At 40.4% G+C, this 21,102-nt stretch overlaps 1 protein-coding gene across 2 annotated transcripts; it reads right to left on the bottom strand.

The window, feature by feature from the left end:
- Positions 1 to 270: 270 nt before the first annotated feature.
- Positions 271 to 16,819, bottom strand: LOC123730784 (uncharacterized). Of its 2 annotated transcripts, none has more exons than XM_045708732.2 (2): positions 16,257 to 16,819; positions 271 to 2,333 (listed from the first exon to the last, which is right to left on the bottom strand). In XM_045708732.2, exons 1-2 carry the CDS (start codon positions 16,570 to 16,572, stop codon positions 1,372 to 1,374), a joined length of 1,278 nt encoding a protein of 425 aa, XP_045564688.2. In that variant the 5' UTR covers positions 16,573 to 16,819; the 3' UTR covers positions 271 to 1,371. The 2 variants fall into 2 exon arrangements, with proteins under 2 accessions (XP_045564688.2, XP_082822537.1); XM_082966411.1 differs by lacking the exon at positions 271 to 2,333 and adding an exon at positions 5,016 to 5,875.
- Between the last annotated feature and the right edge of the window lie 4,283 nt (positions 16,820 to 21,102).

The raw sequence follows: 21,102 nt of genomic DNA, 5'->3' as shown, positions 1-21,102 counted from the left end.
ATTTGTCATCAGTCATCGATATCATGCTAAAATCATTTGCATGAGAGGGGGGAGATGAGTTTGCACGTCCTGTTAAAAATAACAGCTAAAAAAAACACACGGAATCTGGGAATAATGTGTATATCACTGGTTAGAGGACAACTTGTAGAAAACAGCTAGCTACATTTTGGAGTGTTGCATTTTGATTCAAGTGGGTCGTGTTATGGAAATTCAGTACTTCGAGAGACTTCAAAGACTTCAGAGATTTCTTCAAACAATCATCTTTATTTAACATTTATTAATTATTGCAATAATGAAACCATCAGCCCAACAGTCTTAACTGACTGTTAGTCTGAGAGCCTACCCTTTACAGACAACGCACAGTTTATATAGCTAATACCCAGAATGCTTGGTTCCACCCCTCCCATGTAGATTGGGGGGCACCATAAGCCACTTTGGGCTCATCCTGTCTTCATCTGCACCTGGTGTTATATTAAACCCCGGACCCTTGTCTAATTTCCCAGATGCCAGGATGTATAAGGACCATTGAGGCCTTTGTTCTACTCCTCTCTATCCCAGCTAAACATACACCATATCTTGTCTATGGAATGCTGGCTCAATCAGACCGGAGACATATGTCTCACATGCCACTAATCATAGAATGGAATGTGGCTGTTTGGTTTTTAATCACAAGACATCAATCAATTGTCAGCTTCAAGCTATCTCTGGTAAAACCCATGTCCTCAACACCCAGACTAGCTGCAGGAAGCTAGAGTGGACACCATAAAACTCAGCATTAGCAGGACAGAAATATCTTACTGTTTGTTAAGTAAATAATTGTTAAATATCCCCCAAATGAGGTAAATACATAATTTTTGTGTCACAGTCGCAAATGTTGTAAGTGTAATGTCTCTGTTAAAACTAACAGCTCAAAGACCACACGGAATCTGGGAATAATGTGTACATCACTGGTTAGAGGACAATTTGTAGAAAACGGCTAGCTACATTTTGAAGTGTTGCATTTTGATTCCAGTGGGTCACCAACGTGGTAAACAGCTAGCTACATTTTGAAGTGTTACATTGTGATTCCAGTGTGTCACAAACGTGGTAAGTGTAACAACTTTTTTTGTTAGTAACTTTTTGTTTAATCACATAAACAGTAACTCTTTCAATTCAGAGCCTGGATTTTGCCCCTGAGGCTAATATCCATATCATGCTGAAATCAATAGAACAGGGATCAAACGTTTAGGGTTCTACATTGTGACATTATTAAAATACTCCTTATACAATGTTAAAATATTCTACACTGTGACATCATGAAAATACTCCTACTACAATGTTAAAACATTCTACATTGTGACATTACTTCATTGATATCATGAAACAACTCCTTCATGTATGTATTTTCTGATGTTTGAGCAGAGATCTTTTATCAGAGAATCTCTTGTCACAATGATCACAGCTATGAGGCTTCTCTCCTGTGTGTGTCTGCTGGTGAACAATCAGATTGCTAGATGTAGTAAAACTCTTTCCACATTCATCACAGTTAAAAGGTTTATTTCCTGTGTGTGTTCTCTGGTGTGATACCAGGTTGCCTGACTGAGTAAAACTCTTCCCACATTGATCACAGCTATAAGGTTTCTCTCCTGTGTGTCTTCTCTGGTGTGATACCAGGTTGCCTGACTGAGTAAAACTCTTCCCACATTGATTACAGCTATAAGGTTTCTCTACTGTGTGTGTTCTCTGATGCGATTTTAATTGTCCTGAGCGAACAAAACTCTTTCCACAGTCAGAGCAGCTAAAAGGTCTCTCTCCTGTGTGGATTTTCTGGTGAATTTTAATGTCTGCTGAGGAGGCAAATCTCTTCCCACATTGCGCACAGATATAGGGTTTCTCTCCTGTGTGTGTTCTCCGGTGTAATATCAGGCTGAATGACTGAGTAAAACTCTTCCCACATTGAGTACAGCTATAAGGTTTCTCTCCTGTGTGTGTTCTCTGGTGTAATATCAGACTGGATGATTGAGTAAAACTCTTCCCACATTGGTTACAGTTATAAGGTTTCTCTCCTGTGTGCTTTCTCTGGTGTTTAGTCAGACCGCTAGATGTAACATATCTCTTCCCACATTGATCACAGCTATAAGGTTTTTCTCCTGTGTGTGTTCTCTGGTGTGATTTTAAACATCCTGAAGAAACAAAACACTTTCCACAGTCAGAGCAGTGGTGAGATTTCTTCCCTGTGGGTCTCTGCTGGTGTTTCTTAGGGTGTTTTGATCTGGAGAGACTTTTTTCTACCTCTTCAGCTTCATGATGTTGTTGAGGCTCCCCAGAGGATCCAGGATAGTCACGTCTCTCTCCTGTGTGAGCAACAAAGTCAGACAGATGGTTTAAACCCACAACAGCGGAAATCCACTGTAAAAGGAGATGCCAACAGCGTAGCCATGTTGTACAACAATTGACGTCTGTAATGAATGTTAAAATTATTTGACAATTGTCTTAAGACAGTCAAGTGAGAAAGTCCGATTTTGTCTTATTTTCCCATTAGTAGTAAAATCAATGATTGTAGGCTAGAAAAAAGTTATTAAAGTTGTTGAAATCCTAAGCAGTGTGCCAGATGACTTTTGGTCTCCAATATAGGCCCCTTTCTGTGTTTAATAAAATTGCGACAAGGGCGATGCACACGCAATTTGGTTTCAGAAACTCCTCCATGCTAATGAGGAAACCACTATTTACTGATATCGCTTTTAGTTTTTCACAATGTATTCTGAATATTACAGTATTATTATTATTACACTATCGGCTATCAGTGCAAGATCAGGATGCTTCTCTAGGAAACTCACATTAAGCTCTGTGTCGCTATTCACTAATTCACCACCGTGGGGGAAAACTCAGGGGAGTTCTCATAGGCTGACAGCAAAAATAGCCTCCATTTACAGGTTGCTTATGAGTGCATTTCACATTACTTTTGGATTATAATTGTAAGGCTTGTTTGAATATCCTGATTAACCTGTTAGGGCTAGGGGGCAGTATTGACACGGCTGGATAAAAAAACATACCCGATTTAATCTGGTTACCACTCCTACCCAGTAACTAGAATATGCATATACTTATTACATATGGATAGAAAACACCCTAAATTTTCTAAAACTGTTTGAATGGTGTCTGTGAGTATAACAGAACTCATTTGGCAGGCAAAACCCTGAGACATTTTCTGACAGGAAGTGGATACCTGATGTGTTGTATTGCCTTTAAACCTATCCCACTGAGGAATATTTTGGCACTTCCTATTGCTTCCACTAGATGTCACCAGCCTTTAAAAAGTGTTTTGAGTCTTCTGGAGGGAGATCTGACCGAACAAGAGCCATGGAACGATGATGTCCCATTAGACACCTGGCGCGCGAGTTCATGTTGGGTACCCTCGTTCCAATACGTTATAAAAGAGTATGCATTCGTCCACCTTGAATATTATTCATGTTCTGGTTAAAAAAGGCCCTAATGATTTATGCTATACAACGTTTGACATGTTTGAACGAACGTAAATATATTTTTTCCCCTCGTTCATGACGAGAAGTCCGGCTGGCTTAGATCATGTGCTAACAAGACGGAGATTTTTGGACATAAATGATGAGCTTTTTTGAACAAAACTACATTCGTTATGGACCTGTGATACCTGGAAGTGACATCTGATGAAGAGAATCAAAGGTAATGGATTATTTACATAGTATTTTCGATTTTAGATCTCCCCAACATGACGTCTAGTCTGTATCGCAACGCGTATTTTTCTGGGCGCAGTGCTCAGATTATTGCAAAGTGTGATTTCCCAGTAAGGTTATTTTTAAATCTGGCAAGTTGATTGCGTTCAAGAGATGTAAATCTATAATTCTTTAAATGACAATATAATATTTTACCAATGTTTTCTAATGTTAATTATTTAATTTGTGGTACTGACTTGACTGCCGGTTATTGGAGGGAAACGATTTCCTCAACATCAATGCCATAGTAAAACGCTGTTTTTGGATATAAATATGAACTTGATAGAACTAAAAATGCATGCATTGTCTAACATAATGTCCTAGGAGTGTCATCTGATGGAGATTGTAAAAGGTTAGTGCATCATTTTAGCTGGTTTTATGGTTTTGGTGACCCTGTCTTTGAATTGACAAAACATTACACACAACTCTTGTAAATGTACTGTCCTAACATACTCTAAATTTATGCTTTCGCCGTAAAACCTTTTTGAAATCGTAAAACGTGGTTAGATTAAGGAGATGTTTATCTTTCAAAGGGTGTAAAATAGTTGTATGTTTGAAAAATTTGAATTTTGACATTTATTTGGATTCAAATTTGCCGCTCTTGAAATGCACCTGCTGTTGATGGAGTGCACCACGGGTGGCACGCTAGCGTCCCACCTAGCCCATAGAGGTTAATATGTTTGTGTTATTGTCAAAATTAACTACTTTATATTTAAAAATGACTTCAACCAGTAAAATGCTCTTTGGTTAGTTTTCCATCAGCCTGACATTGAGGATTTGTACACTAAGTGTTAAACAAATTGGCCCATAACTTCACCTAACAATAACATAGACCTACTGTAGGACCCATAACTTCACCTAACAACAACATAGACGTATTGTAGGACCTATAACTTCACCTAACAATAACATAGACCTACTGTAGGACCCATAACTTCACCTAACAACAAATATACCCATGTCATGACGTTTGTCATTTGACTGGCATTCCGAATTTTTTTCCCTGGATCAGCTGATGATAGTTGAACATGCGACTGTAACTAAACAGCTATAGTATTAAAAATGATGTGTAATTATTTAAGAACTGCGTTAATGACAGTATCCATTTGGGTGTTGTCTAAAAATGTAAAACCATTGTTAAAACCATTGGATTTAGCATACACGGAAATTATTTATAATTTCTGTGCCTATGAAAACTGTTTTCCCAGGATAACATAAGGAGACACTAAATGTTACGTAGTTAGAGTGCATTTCAGAGATCTGAACACAAAAAAAACTGTCCCACAGCAAGATCCAGTATTTAAGTTGAAGTTCATCATATGGCAAGCTTAACATTATGACTATAACTACTGTTCCCTGAAGGAGGGAAACTAGGTACACCATACTATTAAATCCACGTTATGACTATAACTACTGTTCCCTGAAGGAGGGAAACTAGGTACAACATACTATTAAATCCACACGTTATGACTATAACTACTGTTCCTTGAAGGAGGGAAACTAGGTACAATGTTACGAATCCCTTTGGCCCTGCAGTCTAGGGGGGATGGAAACGAGACCCGTAACATAACTCATGGAAATTATAATAGTGGAAAGGAACAGTGAGAACAAAAACAACAGACAATTTAAACTTACCATCAAACACTAAAGGTTTCTTTTTAAACACACGGTAAAGGGGGGCGGGAAGAGGGGCTGAGCTGGACCCAAGGAAAGAAACAATACTCCAAAAACACCCCTAAGCTAGACTAGCCTATTTCAATAACAGCTAGCTAACTAACCAAAAATACACTGGGTGGTCTGCCCAGTTCTAACTAGTGTATTTAGACACTGTTTTCCTATGTGTAATGTAGGCCCATGGGCGACTGGTCTTGTTACCCCCTTTTCCCACCATCAAACAAACAGTCAAACAACAAAACAATACTCACAGGATAACCAGACAAATGTGACATGTAGGAGCAAAACCAAAGATAGATCAATACAGAGAGAGAGAGCTGGGGACACAGAGAGATTGAGCTACAGAGAGTGAGATTGAACTGTTGAGAAAACTGGCTGGGTTTTTAAACCAAGGGAAAGGGGCTGTGATAGGGTAAGTGAAAAGGTGCAGGTGTCTTCTGATTGATGACTGATTGGTGAGTGATGATTGCCACCTGGGAGGAGAAGGAGAGAAAAGAAATACACATACAGGATACACACTGCCTGTATCCGTAACATACAACATACCATTAAATCCACACAATATGACTATAACTACTGTTCCCTGAAGGAGGGAAACTAGGTACAACATACTATTAAATCCACGCCTCGCTGGAAGCCCCACCTTCCACAGGTGATGAGCGTGAGGCTCAGATTTATTCCTTCAAATTAATACCGCACTTCACCAACCCAGGAAGTGGCGTGGCCAAACAGGTGTTGTACCTCATTTCCCTCCTTCACGGAACAGTAATTTTAGTCATAAAGTTACACTCCCTTTCAGTCGGTCAACTTTGGTACAACATACTATGGGGAAATAGAATCATTCCACATGCCGACCCAAACGGATACTAAATGAAACGGCCCATGGCAGACCACCCAGACATGACCCTGCAAGATGCGTTAGTTTTATCCATTTATTAATTGTCTTTTGTTTGAAACACTCCTGTCAATGTCAACACTCCTGTCAAGACGCACACCTGATTACGTATATAGAAGTAGGACTAGTCTACCTGTCCTGCGCGCAAATGTAGGCCTATAAATGTGCCCATTTGGGGAAGTCTGATAGTATTTCTGATTGTCTTAACGCACCACCACTAATGAGTTGTGGAGCTTCTCAAAGTCATTTTTTCTTCACCTCAAACAGCAAGTAAACAAAGTCTAATCAAAATCAATTGCGAATGACAATAGTTACTCAAAGTATTTTCGTAAAATATTTCCAGCTCTCGCCCTTTCGATAATCACTCAGCATAAAAAGGGAAAAATGTAATACTCTGATCGAGTGGAAATGTCATAAAATACCTGATTACTTCTTATCCTTTGCACAAATAGCCTACTGCTGTGTCTCTCCCAAACCCACTGGCACAGAAAACTACACCAGAATATTTTATACAATGTTGCAAGCTTGCTATCACAGGTTTCAGAGGACCCAGTTGATACAATGTTTCAAGTTTGTTGTAGACAGGCCATGTGCAGCCAATGTGATTTCTAGGATATTTATTTTTATCAGGATATTCTCTACTGCAGGCTGCAATGTTTACATTTTGGGGCTTTATGTAGGCTATTTTAAAAATCTTAGCAATGGCAATAAAAAACAATATTTATCATTTTCATTTAAATAGAATGTAGATTAACCATAGAGAATGATGTTGAGATAAAGACTATTATAATTATTACTACTATTATAAATTAAATGAAACTGTTCCAGTAAAATGTGAATATGAAAATCTTAACTGGCACCAGATCAGTAGAAATGGTCAGATAAATTGGCACCAAATGGAAAAGGTTGCTGACTGCTGGTGTAGCCTATTACCAGAACCTATAGGAGCATAACGACTGCTGGTGTAGTCTATTACCAGAAACTATAGGAGCATAACGACTGCTGGTGTAGTCTATTACCAGAAACTATAGGAGCATAACGACTGCTGGTGTAGCCTATTACCAGAAACTATAGGAGCATAACGACTGCTGGTGTAGCCTATTACCAGAAACTATAGGAGCATAACGACTGCTGGTGTAGCCTATTACCAGAAACTATAGGAGCATAACAACTGCTGGTGTAGCCTATTACCAGAAACTATAGGAGCATAACGACTGCTGGTGTAGCCTATTACCAGAAACCATAGGAGCATAACGACTGCTGGTGTAGCCTATTACCAGAAACTATAGGAGCATAACGACTGCTGGTGTAGCCTATTACCAGAAACTATAGGAGCATAACGACTGCTGGTGTAGCCTATTACCAGAAACTATAGGAGCAAAACGACTGCTGGTGTAGCCTATTACCAGAAACTATAGGATCATAACGACTGCTGGTGTAGCCTATTACCAGAAACTATAGGAGCATAACATCAGAATTTACAAAGGCCAGCAGCAGCGGGAGGAGGAAGAGGTTTTTTCTGATGGTAAGGCTATCTTGATCTCTAGGTCCCTCGAGTTATTTGTGTGTCTTAATTATTTAATCAAACGGGTGGTTAAAGCATCAGACCAGTTCAGTACATATAGTTGATTATATTAAAACAGATGGGGTGTGTCTATATATGGAAAAATGTTACACGTTATAACATTTCTACCAATCGATTGGTTGAAAGAAAAGACGACTCTTGGTTGGCCCTAGAGCATACAGTGCATTAAGTTCAGACCGCTTCACTTTTTCCACATTTTGTTACGTTACTTATTCTAAATTCGATTTTTTTTTAAGAATCCCCATTAAATGAAAATGTTAAATGTTTTATAAATGTTTGAGACTCAATTAATGAATTCAATTGATTGGACATGATATGTAAAGGCACACACCTGTCTATATAAGGTCCCACAGTTGACAGTGTATGTCAGAGCAAAAACCAAGCCATGAGGTCGAAGGAATTGTCCGTAGAGCACTGAGACAGGATTGTGTCGAGGCATAGATCCGGGGAAGGGTACCAAAAAAATGTCTGCAGCATTGAAGGTCCCTAAGAACACAGTGGCATCCATCATTCTTAAATGGAAGAAGTTTAGAACAACTAAGAGCTCCAGAGTTCCTCTGTGGAGATGGGAGAACCTTCCAGAAGGACAACCATCTCTGCAGCACTCCACCAATCAGGCCTCCATGGTAGAGTGGCCAGATAGAAGCCACGCCTCAGTATAAAACATATGACAGCCTGCTTGGAGTTGGTCAAAATGCCCCTAAAGGACTCTGACCATGATAAACAATACTCTCTGGTCTGATGAAACCAAGATTGAACTCTGGCCTGAATGCCAAGTGTCACGTCTGGAGGAAACCTGGCACCCTCCCTACGGTGAAGCATGGTGGTGGAGGAATCATGCTGTGGGGATGTTTTTCAGCAGCAGGGACTGGGAGACTAGTCAGGATCGAGGGAAATGTTAACAGAGCAAAGGGCAGAGAGATCCTTGATGAAAACCTGCTCGAGTGCTCAGGACCTCAGACTGGGGCGAAGGTTCACCATCCAACAGGACAACGACCTTAAGCACACAGCAAAGACAACGCAGGAGTGGCTTCGGGATAAGTCTCTATGTCCTTGAGTGGCCCAGCCAGAGCCGGGACTGGAACCCGATCTAACATCTCTGGAGAGACCTGAAAATAGCTGTGCAGTGACGTTCCCCATCCAACCTGACAGAGCTTGAGAGGATCTGCAGAGGAGAATGGGAGAAACTCCCCAAATGCAGGTGTGCCAATTACATTAGCTAAATGAAAGGAAAAAAACGAATTTAATCAATTTTAGAATAAGGCTTTAACGTAACAAAACGTGGAAAAAGTCAAGGGGTCTGAATACTTTCCCGAATGCACTGTATACAGCAACACCTCCCCATAGGCATTCCTGTCTTTTCTGTAGTGTTATATTCCTGTATTGCTACTGCTGTATCAAAGGAATTATCTAAGTGAGTTTCAGAGATGAGCACTACAGTGCATTCCAAATTCAATAGGCAGGCTAGTAAACAAAAGTTTTCAAATAAAAACTTTTCCAGAAAATGTCAAAACGTATAATGCCCGTCCAAGAGACAGTCGACCAATCGCATTTCACATTGTGATGCTGTGACACACAGTTTCTAAGCTAATTGTCACAAAATCCCTTTAAAAAACCCGGGGGAACACAAGTAGGCTTCATTCACCAGAAGTTACGCATGTTAGCCAACGTTAGTCAGGAGGCTCTTTAGTCTAGCTAGGCTAGGTAGGGCTGGGTGATAGACAAAATTTTCACAATATTTTTTTATTCAAAAAGTTGGTGAAGCAGCAACTGTACTGGAATGCGAACAATATAGATGCTACTTCGAGAACACAAACTCTCACATCTTTCACAGCAAAGAGCGAGGGAGTCCGGGGATGACTGGAGGAGCAATGGAGGAAGCATTGTGGGATTCTCTTGGCGCGAGTACAGTTGTTGAGACTGACTGGACGATGGTGAAGAACATTGACTCTGTACAGTTGTTGAGACTGAGTGGACGATGGTAAAGAACAGTGGAGTGAAAAGGGCTAAAGTTGGTAATGAACAGCAGTTTATGATTGGAGTGGGAATCATCAGCAAGGATGTTTTTGGGTGACCCGTTAGCAGTCTCAAAGATGGTGAAGGATGAATTGGGTAAAATGGAATTGGTTTGAGTGACCAGGAGCGGTATGATGCTGATTTCGTGTGTCAACAGCGCAAAAGGAGAAAGCTCTGTGACTCAACAAGATGTGGACGTACGATGTGGAAGGCTATGACTTTCAGAGTAGGGCACCAGTTAAAAGTGTCATCACTGGTGTGGCGTTGGACAGAGAGGCTGAGTGGTTTAGGGATAACATTCCAGGTAGACGCACGTCCATTAAATTGAATGATAGACGGAAGGTTTTACTGTCGTTTGGTGAACTGGTTCTCCCATCTTATGTATAACCTGGGTATGTGAGATATGCGGTGAGACCCTATGTAGAGAAGCCGCTGCGGTGCTACAATTGTAAAAGTTTGGACACGTGGCAAGTGTTTGTCTAAGGAATAAATATGTCATAGTTGAAGAGTCAGATGAAGCATGTTGTTGTAATTGTGATGGGAATCACGTTCCCAAGTTCCTGGAGTGCCCTGTACGGATGAAGTATGTCACAGTAGCTAGGATCAGGCCCATCCAGCAGGTGTCCTATGTGGAGGCAGTGAAAATAGCTGAAGGAGTGAGTAGAGAGGTAGTGGATGTCCCACAGTCTGCATTGAAGCCATGCAAGAGAAGGATCCCAACACACTAATAGTGAAGGTGGACTTTGTTGTGTTTATAGAGCAAGAGATAAATTGCACTAGTCAAACTAATAAAAAAATCTAAAGAAGCTTGACATTGTGAAGGCGGCAAATAGATTTCTAGATCTCCAGAATACTGAATGAAGTGGTTCCCCCCCTCCCAGATTCCTGAACATTTTTTGTTTTTGGGGTACATCACATTTAACAAACCAAACATTGAAATACCCTTATAGAAGGTAAAGTAAAAACCCAAACCGGTCCGTGCATCAATACTGGTACATAGTCAAATACGGTATACCGCCCATCCCCAAGGCTAGGTTGAGAGTGGGCAGACATCGTACACATCACACTCAGGTAGACAAGACGTTTGATCCGACCAAAGACCCGCAACTCAGACTTAGCCGAGGTACGGGCACCCAGGAGAGGAAGTCACTATCAGAAACACTAAGCCTCCTAAATAATGCTACACGATTGTCAAGAGAACTTGAGGGTGGACTAGCAGGGAAACAGTGCCAGACGTCCCCTAGTCTTGTACATGAACTGATGTACATGAACACAAAGTCCAGGGGGTGAGCACGCTCTACCACTAACATGCTAACCGCAGTGCTCGCATCACGTGCGCGAGCATTGCAAAATAAATAAATGTACACATACATGTTACTCAATCATTGCACCCACACTGCTTGCGCGCATCAACGAGCTTCTGCGTAGCCAGGCGCTAAAATAGAACTTGCTTCTATTTGTGACACTCGACGCGCTGCAAGTCCCACCTCTCCCATCTCCTCATTGGTTTTTAGGAGCATATACCCACGTGGGTGACTGAAAGATGGCTGTAGTGTGGACCTCAGTTCCAGTTGGTGGTGGTAATGCACATTAAAGTTGGTTGCCAACAGCCATATAAAGTCCAAAGAAGAAAAGGAAGCCTGAAGGAAGGAGGAGAGATGATGAGAAACTAATTTTGTTCGACCGCAAGGCACTGCTGCCATCTAGGACCGTTTGGGGCGTTGCTACTGGTTACCGATTTTGATGTGATATGAAAGTATTATGTGATAGTATTTGAAATTATTTCGATGTGATATGAAAGTATCATATCAGGATCAGCCCCTTTTTTTTCAATTTTTGCCTAAAATGATATTCCCAAATCTAACTACCTGTAGCTCAGGCCCTGAAGCAAGAGCATGCATATTCTTGGTACCATTTGAAAGGAAACAGTTTGAAGTTTGTGGAAATGTGAAAGGAATGTAGGAGAATTTAACACATTAGACCTGGTAAAAGATAACACAAAGAAAAGAACAACCGTTCTTTTGTATTTTTTTGTACCACCATTTTGAAATGCAAGAGAAAGGCCATAATCCATTATTCCAGCCCAGGTGCAATTTAGATTTTGTCCACTAGAGGGCAGCAGTGTATGTGCAAAGTTTATTCTGATCCAATGAGCCATTGCATTTCTGTTCAAAACTGTCTATCAAGACTGCCCAAATGAGTCTAATTTGTTTATTAATAACTTTTCATTTTCATAACTGTGCACTCTCCTCAAACAATAGCATGGTATTCCTTCACTGTAATATCTACTGTAAATTGGACAGTGCAGTTAGATTAACAAGAATTTAAGATTTCTGCCAATATGAGATATGTCTATATCCTGGAAAATGGTCTTGTTACTTACAACCTCATTCTAATCGAAACAATAACAAGCGTACTCTCTGCCCATTTCGGTAAAAAGCTGAGGGATGGGGCTGGAGAAATGTAACCATCTATGATATCAAGTTGATAGAGGTCGACCGATTATGATTTTTCAATACCGATACCGATTATTGGAGGACCAAAAAAAGCCGATACCGATTATTCGGACGATTTTAATATATATATATATATATTTAATGTTGTTTTGTTTATTTATTTATTTATAATAATGATAATTACAACAATACTGAATGAACACTTATTTTAACTTAATATAATACATAAATAAAATCAATTTAGCCTCAAATAAATAATGAAACATGTTCAATTTGGTTTAAATAATGCAAAACAAAGTGTTGGAGAAGAAAGTAAAAGTGCAATAGGTGCCATGTAAAAAAGCTAAGGTTTAAGTTCCTTGCTCAGAACATGGGAACATATGAAAGCTGGTGGTTCCTTTTAACATGAGTCTTCAATATTCCCTGGTAAGTTTTAGGTTGTAGTTATTATAGGAATTATAGGACTATTTCTCTCTATACGAGTTGTATTTCATATACCTATAACTATTGGATGTTCTTATAGGCACTTTAGTATTGCCAGTGTAAGAGTATAGCTTCTGTCCCTCTCCTCGCTCCTACCTGGGCTTGAACCAGGAACACATCGACAACAGCCATCCTCGAAGCAGCGTTACCCATGCAGAGGGGTGGAAACAACTACTCCAAGTCTCAGAGTGAGTGACGTTTGAAACGCTATTAGCGCGCACCCCGCTAACTAGCTAGCAATTTCACATCGGTTACACCAGCCTAATCTTGGGAGTTGACAGGCTTGAAGATTTGGGTATAATTTGTGGAACGTTCCAACAGGAATCTGTTCCAAAAAACGTTAAGTAAAAGGTTGCCAACCAACAACACATACAAAGTAGCAACGCATACAACCCTAGCTAACTAGCTGCCGAATAGGCATCAACTCACCACGAAGCTTATTCTTAATGTTTGTCTATAGGCAACCAGAGTGAGGACAGACATTTTTCGGAATAAACGTGATGAGTGAAAACGTAATGAAATAGACCACTCACTACCCGGTATCTTATTCTGCCGCTATACAACTTTGTATGCGTTGTTTTTTGGCAACCTTGTTATTTACGAAGTTTTTGGAATAGATTCCTGTTGGAACGTTCCACAAATTATACCCACCCGGTTTGAAGTCATAAACAGCTTGAAACACAGCGAAGAGCTGCTGGCAAAACGCACTAAAGTGCTGAATGAATGAATGCTTACGAGTTATGTTATGTCAATGTTATGTCAATGTTATGTCATAATTATGTAAAATTCGGGCAAATTAGTTCCCAACGAGCCAGGTGGCCCAAACTGTTGCATATACCCTGACTCTGCGTGCAATGAAGGCTAGAGATGTGACAATTTCATGTTAGCAGGCAATATTAACTAAATGTGCAGGTTTAAAAATATATACTTGTTTACAGATTTTAAAGAAAGGCATTGATGTTTATGTTTAGGTACATTGATGCAACGACAGTGCTATTTTCGCAAATGTGCTTGTTAAATCAACACCCGTTTGGCGAAATAGGCTATGATTCAATGATAAATTAACAGGCACGACATCGATTATATGCAACGCAGGACACGTTAGATAAACTAGTAATATCATCAACCATGTGTAGTTAACTAGTGATTATGTTAAGATTGATTGTTTTTTATAAGATAAGTTTAATGCTAGCTAGCAACTTACCTTGGCTTCTTGCTACCCTCACATAACAGGCAGTCAGTGCGTAGGATTGGATTAGTAACCGGAAGGTTGCAAAAACGAATCCCCCCTGAACAAGGCAGTTAACCCCGTTCCTAGGCCGTCATTGAAAATAAGAATGTGTTCGTAATCTGACTTGCCTAGTTAAATAAAGGTGAAAATAAAAATAATAAAAAATGCCCCCCCCCCAAAAAAAATAAAAACATTTAAATAAAAGAAATTGGAAAATCGGCGGCCAAAAATACCGATTGCCGATTGTTATGAAAACTTGAAATCGGCCCTAATTAATCGGCCATTCCGATTAATCGGTCAACCTCTAATATCAACATTATAGTTTTAATCATGTTTTGAGGATATACGGTGTTTGTTATATTTACTGACAAACATTGGAGTAGAAAAAGCTTATATTTGGGGTTCTAATGGGGTACGACAGTTGAACGAAGCTCATGAGGCATTTATATGTGATTTCTTAACCTGTTATGGCTAGGGGGCAGTATTTTCACGGCCGGATAAAAAACGTACCCGATTTAATCTGATTATTACTCCTGCCCAGAAACTAGAATATGCATATAATTATTAGCTTTGGATAGAAAACACTCCAAAGTTTCTAAAACTGTTTGAATGGTGTCTGTGAGTATAACAGAACTCATTTGGCAGGCCAAAACCTGAGAAGATTCCATGCAGGAAGTGCCCTGTCTGACAATTTCTTGCCCTTCTTGATTATCTCTATCCAATACAGGGGATCTCTGCTGTTACGTGACACTTCCTACGGCTCCCATGTGCTCTCAGAAGGCGGCAAAAAGCTGAATCGTGGCTTTGCAGGCTCTGGCTGAAAAACATTAGCGCGTTTGGATAGTGGCTGGTCACAGTACTGTGAGACTCAGGCTCGTGCACGAGTCGACTCCATGTTTTATCTTTGAACGAAAACCACCACTCCCGGTCGGAATATTATCGCTTTTTTACGAGAAAAATGGCATAAAAATAGATTTTAAACAGCAGTTGACATGCTTCGAAGTATGGTAATGGAATATTTATAATTTTTTTTGTCACGAAATGCGTCGTGCGCGTGACCCTTCGTCACCCTTGGATAGTGTCTTGAACGCACGAACAAAACGCCGCTATTTGGATATAACAATGGATGATTTTGAACCAAACCAACATTTGTTATTGAAGTAGCAGTCCTGGGAGTGCATTCTGACGAAGAACACCAAAGGTAATCAAACTTTTCTAATAGTAAATCCGAGTTTGGTGAAGGCTAAACTTGCTGGGTGTCTAAATAGCTAGCCCTGTGATGCCGGGCTATGTACTCAGAATATTGCAAAATGTGCTTTCACCGAAAAGCTATTTTAAAATCGGACACGTCGATTGCACAAAGGAGTTCTGTATCTATAATTCTTAAAATAATTGTTATGTTTTTTTTGTGAACGTTTATCATGAGTAATTTAGTAAATTCACCGGAAGTGTTCGGTGGGAATGCTAGTTCTGAACGTCACATGCTAATGTAAAAAGCTGGTTTTTGATATAAATATGAACTTGATTGAACAAAACATGCATGTATTGTATAACATAATGTCCTAGGGTTGTCATCTGATGAAGATCATCAAAGGTTAGTGCTGCATTTAGCTGTGGTTTTGTTTTTTGTGACATTATATGCTAGCTTGAAAAATGGGTGTCTGATTATTTCTGGCTGGGTACTCTGCTGACATAATCTAATGTTTTGCTTTCGCTGTAAAGCCTTTTTGAAATCGGACAGTGTGGTTAGATAAAGGAGAGTCTTGTCTTTAAAATGCTGTAAAATAGTCATATGTTTGAAAAATTGAAGTTTTTGTATTTTTGAGGAATTTGTAATTCGCGCCACGCCTATCATTGGATATTGGAGCAGGTGTTCCGCTAGCGGAACGTCTAGATGTAAGAAACAATGAGTACATATCATTAATGTATAAGTCCCAAAATGGATTAACAACTGCTGATTGCCACTTTAAGAGTACATCTTGGGCTAAGCTAATAGGCGATATTGAGGACTACAGTATTTCAGGCATTGTCATTGGATGCATTTGATCAATTGTTAACGTGTTGTTGATGGTCCACTCTTGATGTTCTACATGTTACAGTGTAGCTTCAGCCATTCCTACAGAACAACATTAAAGTGTAGAAGCCCTTTACTGCATATTGGTTCGACGACTGCAGAGACGGTACTTACTGGTGTTAAACAGATCTCCAACCTCCTCTTCTTCCTCCTTCTCTTTCAATGTGACAGTCATCTCCCCCTCCTCCTCTTTCACTCCAAAAACTGCATCCTCCTCTTCTTTTACAGTAACATCCTCTTCCTCTTTGAACGCTTCTTTCTCTTCTTTCACTGACACGTCTTCCTCTTCTTCTTTCACGGTAACAGCCTCACCCTCTACTTCTTGTTTTACTGTGACATCCTCCTCTTCCTCCTCCTCTTTCACGAGAGCTTCTTTCTCCGTCCAGCAGACCTCTTCTTTAGCAGGAGGAGAGTAGCTTAGTGAACTCATGGTCGGGGATGTTAGCTAGGTAGCATTAGCGACTAGGCTTTGTCTCTAATGCTAACTTAGCAAACCAGCTAGCTGACAAACAACGTAAATATATAATTAAATAGGCCAGCAGGTACATACGACAGAAGTGTGTTTAATACACAGAGACTAATATACACCAAACAGTGTAAAGAGCGTAAATGTTGTAGCTATGTTTGCTAGAAAGCTACTGAGGTGTCTGACTAGCTGTTGTTGTTGAACGAGCGTCCCGTCCACTAGGTTATACGTCATACTGGCAGCATCGCCTGAACCTAAAATACGCACATCGCCATCTGTTGACTGGAGTGGGCAACGCAGTTGAGGAACCAAAAGTTCAATTTATTTCATAAAAGTTTAATATTATATTAAGTCGTTCAAAGAGAAGCATGTGTTGATTGATTCGTGTTTAATAAGTGAGAATTTAAAACAAACTTTACACCCACTACATATTTGCATTGAACCATACTTCTGACATGGATCATTTTGACCACAGAAGCATATCTTTTATCATAGCCAAAATGTGGTTTATTCCAGTCTTCAAATTGTTCATGCCCTTGTCAATCAACTTGTTCTTAATAAATCTAAATAATGGTTTAGTGTTTCTGTATCAATATGGACTTTTAACAAATTCAAATCCTTTGGAGTCATTTTGACCCCAGCCAAAAGCACCTTTGATAAATAGGACGTTTATTTCAAATCAAAATCTAATCACATTTTATTGGTCACATAAACATGTTTAGCAGATGTTATTGCGGGTGTAGCAAAATGCTTGTGTTTCTAGCTCTGACAGTGCAATAATATCTAACAAGTAATATCTAACAATTTCACAACATATACCCAATACACACAAATCTAAGTATTTGAATCTAGGTTTCTCTGTAGACATGATTCATCCCACCAGAGGGTGAAGGGGCACCTGCATCAGTGGTTTTGACCAGATAGACACCTGCAGACACACGGTATCGTGCTTCCCATGTACTCTTCTAAGATTGGACTTTTCTGTACCGCGTATCACGTGACTGTGTACAAAACTGCCAATGGTAGAAAATTCTGCCAGAGGTAGAAAACTCTGCCTGTGGTATACAGTGCATTCGTTAAGTATTCAGACCCCTTCACTTTTTCCAAATTTTCTTACGTTATAGCCTTATTCAAAAATGTAATACTTTTTCCCCCTCATCAATCTACACACAATAACCCATAATGACAAACCAAAAACAGGTTTTAAGACATTTTTGCAAATGTATTTACTTAAGTATTCAGTCCTTTTGCTATGAGACTCGAAACTGAGCTCAGATGCATCCTGATTCCATTGATGATCCTTGAGATGTTTCTACAACTTGATTGGAGTCCACTTGTGGTAAATTCAATTGATTGGACATGATTTGGAAAGTCATATACCTGTCTATATAAGGTCCCACAGTTTACAGTGCATGTCAGAGCAAAAACCAAGCCATGAGGTCAAAGGAATTGTCCATAGAGCTTTGAGACAGGATTGTGTCGAGGCACAGATCTGGGGAAAGGTACCAAAAAATGTCTGCAACATTCAAGGTCCCCAAGAACAAAGTGGCATCCATCATTTTTAAATGGAAGAAGTTTGAAACCACCAAGACTCGTCCTAGAGCTGGCCGCCCGGCCAAACTGAGAAATCGAGGGAGAAGGGCCTTGGTCAGGGAGGTGAACAAGAACCCGATGTTCACTCTGACAGAGCTCCAGAATTCCTCTGTGGAGATAGGAGAAACTTCCAGAAGGACAACCATCTCTGCAGCACTCCACCAACCAGGCCTTAATGTAGCAATGATTAAATTGTCAACATTTATTTCAATGGACAATTCAGTGAACTGTTCTGTGAAAGATGTCAGCTAGAGATGACCTGCAGGATTTATTGTCTTGCATGTCGTCTACTTTGATGCTTATTAGCATTTCCGATTCCGAGAGTAAAGAGACACAAAAATATTGATACAAATATTTGTATTTATTATGGAGCCCCATTAGTTCCTGCCAGGGCAGCAGCTACTCTTCCTGGGGTTTATTATGGATCTCCATTAATTCCTGCCAAGTAAGGTCAGGGAGTGTGCCAGCCTGCCTGAACCGCCCCTGAATTAAAAGGTATAAATTATGGGTTATGAATTAACAGGTATTAATGATGGGCTATGAATTAACAGGTATAAATGATGGGCTATGAATTAACAGGTATAAATGATGTGCTATGAATTAACAGGTATAAATGATGTGCTATGAATTAACAGGTATAAATTATGGGTTATGAACAAACAAATCAAAATCAAATTTATTTGTCACATACACATGGTTAGCAGGTGTTAATGCAAGTGTAACGAAATGCTTGTGCTTCTAGTTCCGACCATGCAGTAATATCTAACAAGCAATATATCCTACCAATTCCACATCAACTACCTTGTACACACAAGTGTAAAGGAATGAATACGAATATGTACATAAATATATAAATGAGTGATGGCCGAACGGCGTAGGCAAGATGTAATAGATGGTATGGAGTACAGTATATACATATGAGATGAGTATTGTAGGGTATGAAAACATTATATAAAGTGGCATTGTTTAAAGTGGCTAGTGATACATTTATTACATCAAGATGGCAAGATGCAGTACATGGTATAGCGTACCGTATATACATATGAGATGAATAATGTAGGTTATGTAAACATGATCTAATATAAAAAATATAAAGTGGCAAGTGATAAATTGATTACATCAATTTTCCCATTATTAAAGTGGCTTGTGTTGAGTCAGTATGTTGGCAGCAGCCACTCAATGTTAGTGATGGCCATTTAATAGTCTGATGGCCTTGAGATAGAAGCTGTTTTTCAGTCTCTCGGTCCCAGCTTTGATGCACCTGTACTGACCTCGCCTTCTGCATGTTAGCGGGGTGAACAGGCAGTGGCTCGGGTAGTGGTTGCTGTCCTTGATTATATTTTTGGCCTTCCTGTGACATCGGGTGGTGTAGGTGTCCTGGAGGGCAGGTAGTTCGCACCCGGTGATGCGTTGTGCAGACCTCACTACCCTCTGGAGAGCCTTACGGTTATGGGCGGAACAGTTGCCGTACCAGGCGGTGATACAGCCCGACAGGATGCTCTCGATTGTGCATCTGTAAAAGTTTGAGTGTTTTTGGTGACAAGCCGAAATTCTTCAGCCTCCTGAGGTTGAAGAGGTGCTGCTGCGCCTTCTTCACCACACTGTCTGTGTGGGTGGACCATTTCAGTTTGTCCGTGATGTGTACGCCGAGGAACTTAAAACTCTCCACTACTGTCCCGTCAATGTAGATAGGGGGCTGCTCCCTCTGCTGTTTTCTGAAGTCCACGATCATCTCTTTTGTTTTGTTGACATTGAGTGCGAGGTTATTTTCCTGACACCACACTCCGAGGGCCCTCACCTCCTCCCTGTAAGCCGTCTCGTCGTTGTTGGTAATCAAGCCTACCACTGTAGTATCGTCTGCAAACTTGATGATTGAGTTGGAGGCATGCATGGCCACGCAGTCATGGGTGAACAGGGAGTACAGGAGAGGGCTGAGAACACAACCTTGTGGGGACCAAGTGTTGAGGATCAGCGGGGTGGAGATGTTACCTACCCTCACCACCTGGGGGCGGCCCGTCAGGAAGTCCAGGACCCAGTTGCACAGGGTGGGGTCGAGACCCAGGGTCTCGAGCTTAATGACGAGTTTGGAGGGTACTATGGTGTTAAATGCTGAGCTGTAATCAATGAACAGCATTCTTACATATGTATTCCTCTTGTCCAGACGGGTTAGGGCAGTGTGCAGTGTGATGGCGATTGCGTCGTCTGTGGACCTATTGGGTCGGTATGCAAATTGGAGTGGGTCTAGGGCAGGGGTGTCAAACTCATTTTAGCTCAGGGGCCACATGGAGGAAAATCTATTCCCAAGTGGGCCGGACCGGTAAAATCATGGTATATATAACTTAAAAACAACAACTTCAGATTGTTTTCTTTGTTTTAATACGATCACCATAAAACATAAAGCTGGAGCCTGAGGACAGTGTGTCCACAATAGTACAAGCACAACATCACTATTAATCATAAAACACCTCAAGTTTATTTGAAAATTCTAAAGAAAAAGAACACACAAACACACAATGCCTCAGTGATTCACAGAAGTATATCACAGATCACAGAACTATATCAGGGTGTCTCATGCAGCACTTTAAAGTGGGGTTGCATAGTTTATTTGACTCCTGATACCTGGCATCTTTTCGCTTTCACCAGCGCATCAATATCAGGCGTCACATCCTGAGTGGCAGCCAACTTCAGGATGTGATTCAAGTGCTTGTGCGTGAGCCTTGAGTGCAGCTTTGTTTTATTTATGCTCATTACAGAGAAAACTTGCTCACAAAGATATGTGGTTCCAAACATGCACAACAGTTTTGCAGCGAGGGCTGTCAAGTTGGGGTAACCTGGCAAGAGATTCTGATCAAATGTGTCCAAGCCAGCTGCGGCAAATTTGCCCTTCATATCCGAGTCACA

The sequence above is a fragment of the Salmo salar genome, chromosome 02 (genome assembly GCF_965601325.2).
Source record: "Salmo salar chromosome 02, fSalSal1, whole genome shotgun sequence".
NCBI lineage: Eukaryota > Metazoa > Chordata > Actinopteri > Salmoniformes > Salmonidae > Salmo > Salmo salar.
The sequence above is the reverse complement of the archived record's forward strand: the minus strand, read 5'-3'. Positions and strand labels throughout refer to the sequence as shown.